Here is a 9,024-nt window from a genome sequence, read left to right on the forward strand (position 1 = left end):
GGCCAGCGTGACAAAGCTGCATCTGGCGAGCCAGCGCAGCACACGGAACGCCGTTTACCTTCCCGCTGGTAAGCGGTACCTATTTATCTACTTGCACCCGGGGGTGCTTTCGAACTGCTAGGTTGGCAGGCGCTGGGACCGAGCAGCGGGAGCGCACCCCGCCGCAGGGATTCGAACCGCCGACCTTTTGATCGGCAAGCCCTAGGCGCTGGGGCTTTTACCCACAGCGCCACCCGCGTCCCTATGGTTTAGTGTACCCAGCCCTAAATATTTACATGCATATAACAGTTTAAAGCTGTAAACCTTTTAAACATTTGTGTCTCTCTCATTCCTTTGTTCTCTTTTAGAAATTGGAGGTTCTCCGGTATCTGGGATTGAAGGTCCTTTTGAAACTACAGATGTAGCAGGCACCTGTGTGTCCACAATATCCTTCCATGAACCGTTGTTGTGGATTGTGTCCTATGCACTGATGAGCTTCTGCGGACTTGTCCTTCTGGTGCTCATTGTCTTACTGCTCCTGCCTGCTCGCTGTCGTCGTCATTATTCTGACAATGACATTGTAAATGATGAATCGTCCTTAGTACGGCATCGATGGAAATGAAGAATTCAGTCCAAGCTCACGGAATACTTGCACTTTGCTTAGCAGTACCATGGACAGGCTGTTCCAACCAAAGGTAGAAGTCCAGGCTTCACTCCTTGCAAACTTAAGCACATGTTTCACCAGAAGATGTTCTCCAATTCTGCTGCCTCATAATTTCTAAGCTTTTTTTCTAACAATTTTTTGAACCAAATACATATACCGCATAATCACTCCAAGTGCTACTCTGCTTTTCTAGTTGACAATCATGCAGCTCAGCCAATAAGTACATTTTTAAAAATGCTAAATACTTATTCCATAGTTCGAAAAAGATTGGCTTCTCTATTCCCATCCCCACCCCACTCTAAGAAAAAAACAAAAAATGTTTGCATGTGTTTGGTAAGCCATTATTCAAACTTTGGATACCAAATCATAATGATGAACCAAAAGCTTTATTTATGTCTGTTTTTCTTATTATCCCCATTCTATTTTTTTTAAAAAATCAGTAGGTTGATTGTGAAGCTTCATCAGTGGACAGTGGAAAATGAGGTTAGCAATACAGACTAAATATAATCCCCTCACCCCTTCAGACCAAGGAGAGTATCTTGCACTTTCAATGGGTCTCTCTTTGTAACTCTCAGGAGAAATGAAGTAGGGAAAAACATTGAAACCAAAACCTATTGTGCAGCCTTAGTATAAAACAAAACTACCTCCAAATATACAAGGATGCCATTCAGAAGTGTGATGCAAGTTCTTGACATAGAAAAAGATTCATTCCATGGGAATACAACACAACTACTCAATTTCCTTTCAGCTGTCCTTTCAAGATTTTTTCCACTTAATGGCATTTGAAAATATTTGACTTTGCCACCCACATTAGCATCCTGTGTTCTGAATCCATGCATAGCTAATTTTTGAATGGGTTCTTCAAGCCTTTGTACGTGCATCCTGCAAAGCAGATGGGCTGTAGGGGCAAGTGCCTCTCTTTACACCTTTTGGGTATGTCTCTAATGCCTAGCAATTGAAATGAAAACAATGCAATGTAAGGTGAATCGTCAGTTGAAAAGTGGCTCATTTGGCTGTGGCCTCAGCTGTGAAAGGCAAAGGGGTGTTTTTTTTCATGAATGGACAGTGAGCTAGGAGGTGTGCCAGATGATGAATATGAACATTTTAATATCTCTGTGGCAAGAGTAAGGCTCTAGGACCTGTGCAGAAATATCTACAGCCATGCCAACTTATGCCCATGTATCTTTGTACTTGCAAGCTTAAGGACAGCTTGTGTTGAAATCAGTATGTGGCAACAACATTCCTACAACCCATTTAGGCCAGTCTTCCCCCTCCCCAAAGGCTTCTGCAGGCTGAAATACTTGTATGAATAGGCTGTGTCCATACTCAAGTCTTTTGACTTGTAGAGAGAGGGAGGAATCTGTCCAAAAGCACTGAAAACAAAACTCATAAGTTTTGCATAGGTTTCCAGTTGAGAGTCAAACTTGAGATTTATTAAATCAGTAAAGTGTTTCTACTATTTGATTTTCAATTTCCTCTATACTTAATGATCCAGTACTACAGAAGCTGGGAAACGCTTTAATTCTGATAAAGACAGCACAATCGCTTCCCCCTCATCCCAGTGATTACCATTCTCTTATTAAAATCTTCCATGTGCTTGGTTGATCACTCACATGGGATTTTTGATGTCCAAGCAAGGATGTGGAAAATAGCAGCTTTTGTTATATAGACTGGTGGCCTGTATGCTTTCCTCTTCACATTTTACTCTTCTGGTTCCATTGCACATCACATTTCGATCCCCTCATGGATGCTTTTTGTACAAGCTTACAGTGCTTTTAGTGCACAGGTACTAAATCTGTTCCACCAGTGATGCCAAGTCAGTAACTCTGCTTTGCAAAGGTTTCCATTTCATGTCCATACTGTTCCCTAAATACATTTGGACAAGACTCTTTACCTTCCATAGTTTTTCCTATGATGGATCTGGATATCATGTGCGATGGGAGTTTTCTACAAAGTGGGGAAAATTATGGCTCAAAATGTTGATCACACACAGCTGTTAAGCCATTCTGAAACCCAATCCATCATACAGTTTTGCCTTTTATTCTTAAACCAGAAAGGCACATGTCAGAGAAAACTTGTTTTCTGTTTAGAGGGAAGTAAATTATTCGGCTCCCCTGCTTCCGATTTGATTTTTCTGGTTCATAAGTAACATTCAAAAGCAAGCCCTTTTTTATTTAAAGTCACACTCACACACACACACTGGTTGTGTGTGCGCACATGTGTATAGAATCTTTTCATCACATGGTAAGCTGTCAGCTATTGTCTATGTGAAGAATACCTAAAACCCTTGAAGCATGTATTTAAGCCCTTTGCTGATACTGAAGCAGGGGAACATGCTGGCAGATTATCTGAGCATCATTATAAGTTTTCCTTTTAATGGCAAATTTATCTGGAGATTTTCACTTGGCAGTATTTCACTTCAGTGCCTATTAAATAATAATTTCATTTTGAATTGGTGGTTTGGACACTGTAAAGATAAATACTTGAAAAAAGCATAAGCAATAATAAAATATAAGAAACAAACTCATGATATATAGTGGGATCCCTTGCCACAAAAATATGGCTAATGAAGACGGTGCTGTCTTGACATTTGCTTATAGCACAACTTTCATCCATCTTTCTAAACTGAGATGTCCAGTGGCAGATATTATAGTAGTTTATTGCTCTGTTGCTCAGGCAACCATGGCAGCACTGAAAAGGTTCAATTTTTAACCTGAAGCACATTAAGAAAATGCACTGTGAAATACATTGCACCTCTCAGCTTTGCATGTGCCCCCCCTTACATTTTTCTGTTGTTAAAATTCTTTAAAGAAACTTGTAAGTAAATTGAAAACTTTTAGAATAAGAGGAATGATTGGGATGGGGGGGATTGCCCAATAATATACATTGTTTTAAAAATGGGAAATGTGCTTTCCACCAGAAACTGCCGTTCTTGACCTTCAGCTGCTACATCCTGCAGTAAACATTACTCCCAATTTGCCGTGAAATTTAATTTTGGTCCCTGACTTTTAAAATAAAGATATATTAGTGGAAATACAGGATTCAGACTGAATCACAAGGTTGTATCCGTTCTCTGAGACAGTGTGCATGATCAGCATACTCACGTGAAGTATCTGCAGCTGGCCAGTATCTCTAAGGGGCAGCAAAAATATGTGCTTGTGTGGTTTGGTTTGCTTGCTTAAAAAAACACTTAATTACAGTTTCAACATTAGCATATTAGGCAAGATAAGAACCTACTTCCGGACAAGTGCATTGTAAAAAAAATAAAAATGCAAGTGTTTTGCTGTTTTGTTCAGATATCAGTTTTCTGCCACCTCCATTCTGAAATGTTTTTGTTCAGCAACAGCTGTATCTTGTGAGACTGCTGAGAATGCTATTGGAAGAAACTCTGTTTGACTTCTTGGATCACCTTAATGGCTTTACTGGCAAAGAGAATAGATAGAATGCAGTAAAAATAATCATGTGTTTTCTGTAATATACAGTGCTCAGTGAACTGAAACTCAGTGCAAAACATTTTGTTACTATACTTCTGCAATAGGTGTTCATAGCAGTTAATAGGGATTGCTTTTTTAAAAAGAAAAGAAAAATAACATTCTTGCCATTTGGCCTTCTGATTGATCACCACAAAAATATTCCAATTCCTGTGTCTTTCTCCTTTACAAAATAAAATAAAATAAAATGCTAACTTGGACAGCAGTTCATCTGTCTTGGTTGAAGTAATCCTGTTGCATCTCAAGATGGTGTTTCTTACTAGAATGAAGGCATATTGGAACCTGCTTGCATTGTAAGCTAGATCATTTTTCTGCTGCTCTATTAATTGCCCGTGTACATTGTTTGGATTGTTCCCATATTCAAGGTCTTGAAAGATCTTCCAACTGACCCACTTCCATGATGTTAGAATTTTGAGTGTTGGATTCTGGTAGCATTAGAATGGGAAACTTGTGCCAAAGTAGAAGAGGTGGAAGTAAAATTTATGTAATATATGTCAAAGTTGGTGCTGGGCAACTGACAGCACTCTTGAGATTATTTGGGAGCCAAGAATCAAGAGCCATGAGAGGGACCAGTTGTCAGAACTGATAAGCAAGGCAGGATTGAGGGACAAGCTAGGCGTAGCAACTGATGGACAAGTTGGGGCCAGAGGACAGGCACACACCATGGCTTAGAAATGCCTTGCAGTGCAAGGAAGGGCCCACCTTTTATACTCTGGATCCACTGACCAGCCTTGGTGGGTGGAGTCAGTCCAGAAGCTTCTTCACTGAGAAGGCTGCTAGCTGCAGTTCAATGATATGAGATTCCAGCAGTTCCTGACAGCCAAGAGGTTTAACCTCCCTGTTTAATGCGGTAATTGTACTCTAGAAAGAGGTTGCGATGTTGGTAATTTTAGATAATGTAAAGCATCTATGATATTCTGCTGTGTTGAGCTATACCCAGAGGCTTAATCGTATTTTTACATATTTATTTATTTTAAAAAAGTTGGTTCCTTGATATCTGTCAAGACTGCCTATAATGTTATCTAGAGTCTCCTACCTCTCTGGGACCTACTTGAAATTCAACTTGGGCTGGTTCTGTTCCACAACCTTTTTTCCTGATAGGCTTTTCCCCCTTCTTCATATTTAGGAATGGGTGGATTAATTCCATCTTCTGAAGGGGATGTTTTACATTTCACAGAAACCATTGTACACAACAACATACAAAGCTCTTGGTTACTTTGAAAAGTGAATTTTAATGAGTCTGGCTATATTTTTCCTCAAAATCACAGTGTTAGCACATTGTCAGGGGTTGTGTAAAGCATTTGCATTTATTTTCAGCCATATTCTTGATGCCTATAAGAATTCTCCAGATTTGAAAATAAAGGTGAAGTGTATTGTCTTCTGTGGCGAGGTATTATTGTGAGTCTGCATCCACATTGTCAGACTTAAATTAAACTGAAGTCTGGGAAATTCAACCAACCTCATTGACACAGTGGTTTAATATAAATATACAAATACTAATTAATAAATTTGGCTATGCAGAGAAGAAGGCATAGCCTATGCAGAGAAGAAGGCATAGTACATAATACTAAGGAGGAAGGATCCCCATGTAGAAATTTTCCCCATCTAAATTGCCATGGATTGTACCTGACACTGTCAGTGCATGAGTGATTTTCACGCGTGCAACAGAACCTCACTTTGGAAGTGTACAGGAAGGGAGAAGGGGAAGGGGAAGTTACCCTGGGCAAGCAGAAGTCCACTCACTCAACACTGGATTCCACCCATGTAGGTTACAGGAGGTAATCTGCCTACTAAAATTGGGATGGAATATAGAATATGTGCATAATGATTCTAAAATTGAAATCAGCCTTCCCTAATCTGGAGCACTCTGTATGTTTTTGACTGCAGCTATCATCCATTCCAACCAGCATGGCCAGTGGATCAGAGACATTTGGGGTTGTAGTCCAAAACATTTGGTGGTTGGGAAAGGCTGCTCTAAATGGCTTGATTTGTTTATTTTTTTTATTAGAGTGTGTGTGTGTGTGTGTGTGTGTGTGTGTGTGTACGTACACACACACACAACAAAATATTAACTTCAAGTGCTTACTGCATTCATCTTTAGTAAAATATGTTATTAATGGATTGTTGTATTGAAGTACATCTTCCCTATAGAAGAATGAAATTGGAACCATAGAATTTGCAATTCTAATAACTGGTTTAAACTTGTCTAAATATTGTACTGTTATTGCGTTCTTATGATTACGTACAATTTGAAGTACATTTCAGAGAAGCAAGCCTCACTCACTGTGTTAGACCCTCAGATAGGCACACTATAGGTGTTCATAACCTAGTAAGAAGCCTTAATATCTTTTCCCAATAAGAAAACGTTGGGCCTGAGTAGTGTGTTATAGGGGAAATGCTTTAAGCAATTGGTTACTATTTCTGTCTTCCATGGACTCCTATCCATGGGCAAATCTTCCTTGTAATCTGAGTACTTTGCGTTATTATCAATATTTTGCTAACAATGCAGGGTGGGGGTGTTGAATGACTGAAATTAAAAAGAAAACTAATCCTGACACACTGGACTTTTGTGTGTTTGTGCAGCCCCCTGAGCATAAAAATGTAGCACGTCAGGACAGGAGTCCTAACATAGTCTGCCATGGCTTGAGAGTTTTGAAATGGTAAGGAGCTGTTTGATTTGTTTTGATACTAGGGTGTCATTGTGTCCTTCTTTATAGAGGACAGTCCTCTATGTGAAGAGCTGTTTAGTTTTGATTAACAATAAGGGAGAGAAGGGGCCTTGGCGTTGACTGCACCTGGACAGTATCAGACTGAGCAGGCAGGAACACAGAACACTTGGGACAGAGTCTTCCCCACAGTGGTGAAATGTGTTTTATTTCTAATACATTAATTATTTCTAAATATGCATCTGTACATATGTTAGCATGTGCAAATTTTATTCAAATCTCTTGCCTTTTTATTTTGGGAGATGCTTTTCCTCAATTTTGGCAATGTGTAAGTGGCCCCTGGGGATGCGGGTGGCGCTGGGGGTTAAACCACAGAGCCTAGGACTTGCTGATCAGAAAGTAGGTGATTCAATTCCCCACGATGGGGTGAGCTCCCATTGTTCGGTCCCTGCTCCTGCCACCCTAGCAGTTCGAAAGCATGTAAAAGTGCAAGTAGATAAATAGGTACAGCTCCTGTGGGAAGGTAAACGGCGTTTCTGTGCGCTGCTCTGGTTTGCCAGAAGCAGCTGAGTCATGCTGGCCACATTACCCGGAAGCTGTACGCCGGCTCCCTCAGCCAATAAAGCGAGATGAGCACTGCAACCCCAGAGTCATCCATGACTGGACCTAATGGTCAGGAGTCCCTTTACCTAAGTGGCCACCAGATTAGCTAGAATGAGAGAGCTCAACAGAAACAGGTGTGTCATGTTAGCCTGACACTGTCAAATTATTCCACTAAACTTTTGTTAATGGGAAATCCTGCAATGTGTTGGTTTGCTGGTGAGAACTGCACTGTATGTTTTGCCTTTTTTGTTGTTGTTAATGGAGGGTTAAACCAATGGATTTGTAGTAATAATCTTCCTAAAGTATTGCAGAGGAAGGCGATCCCACTGAAAGGCACCAAGCAAATCATTAAGATGTTAGGAAAGAAGATTAGCCAACAATGTGTGAACTGTATATTTTGGTAATACAAACTGAGCTTCTAAAACTCTTAAGTTGGTACAGTTGCTTAGCTTACTGAATACTGTGGTACCTCAGTTTACAAACTTAATCCATTCCTGAAGTCTGTTCTTAAACCGAATCCGTTCTTAAACTGAGGTGCGCTTTCCCTAATGAGGCCTCCCACCGCCAGTGCCCTTCCACCGTTTGGTTTCCATTTGTAGACCAAGGTAAAGTTCGTAAACCGGAACACTACTTCTGGTTTTGTGGAGTTCGTAAACCGAATCGTTTGTAAACAGGACTGTTCTTAAACTGAGGTATCACTGTATCTTTTTTTAAAAAATCCTGATACACCTCTAACATTCAGACCAATTAAAATCTGTTGCTCTGGGGATGCAGAGTTGATGGAAAGCACAATCTGACCTCCGCTGTCCACCAGGAGACTAGCTCAGGGCTACTGGGTTGTGCATGCATGCCAAATACAGGGAACCCCACCTGTCCAGATCAGATGGTCCTGCTGAGATGATGTCATTTTAAGAACTGCTGCTTGAAACTTGCTGGCTTCCCCATTCCCTCCTCCATTCCTTTTGAATCATGTCTATTAGATTGTGAGCCTGAAGGCAGGAGTTGTCTCGTCTTTCCATCTCTTAAAACAGTGCACTGTAGCTTGATAATAAACTACAGCGGGCCAAAATCTTGCATTACTAACACTTTTTTAATATGAGATGCTAGAAAACTTGTCAGTCACTACTAGATTTTTTTACCTGCTCATAATTTTTGTACTTCCAAGCCTTTCTGTTCACAGATGTACCGTATGTGGAAATATTTCCTGCTGATTTAAATTAATAAACTAATTTAACCTCTTGTGTGTGTGTTTGTGTGTACGCTTAATGCTCTTTATGTTTATGCCATGTCATCAGTGTTCATAATGCCATTACATAGGCAGCATAGGCAGGTAACAGAATAGTGAGGAAACGGAGGGAAGAACATGGAAATAGGCAGTGTCTTTGGAATGAGAAGCTCTTCCTTCACACAGGGTGATAGGCGTTGGAGGAGCACAGGTCACAGGCAGTGATGCAAAGAGAATAATGAGTGAAAGAATTCTGAAACTCCTGGAACTGGGAACAATTTGAAAACAAATTGTAGTTATAAAGTAAGCATAGAATAGGTCACTGGGTGAAACCCTAGCCTTGCTGAAGTCTATGACACTTAATTTAGTTCCTTTCTACAGCACTTTGTTAAGTAT

General features: G+C 40.3%; 1 protein-coding gene and 1 long non-coding RNA gene across 4 annotated transcripts in view; both read left to right on the forward strand.

Annotated features, from left to right (window-relative positions):
* Positions 1-3,684, forward strand: part of BACE2 (beta-secretase 2) — a 40,356-nt gene extending 36,672 nt beyond the window's left edge. For 2 of the 3 annotated variants that reach the window (XM_082221344.1, XM_082221345.1), the window contains exon 9: positions 348-3,684. In XM_082221344.1, the coding sequence (XP_082077470.1) occupies positions 348-601 (254 nt within the window). In that variant the 3' untranslated portion in view covers positions 602-3,684. The remainder of the gene's footprint in view (positions 1-347) is intronic. The other variant, XR_014219372.1, reaches the window with a different exon arrangement.
* A 2,517-nt stretch (positions 3,685-6,201) lies between these two features.
* LOC309531698 lies at positions 6,202-8,642 on the forward strand. The gene is made up of 2 exons (XR_014219373.1): positions 6,202-6,866; positions 6,904-8,642. It is a non-coding gene; the product is annotated as an uncharacterized lncRNA (long non-coding RNA).
* The last annotated feature ends 382 nt before the right edge of the window (positions 8,643-9,024 follow it).

The sequence above is a fragment of the Podarcis vaucheri genome (genome assembly GCF_965113315.1).
Source record: "Podarcis vaucheri genome assembly, chromosome: 4".
In the NCBI taxonomy this organism is placed as follows: domain Eukaryota; kingdom Metazoa; phylum Chordata; class Lepidosauria; order Squamata; family Lacertidae; genus Podarcis; species Podarcis vaucheri.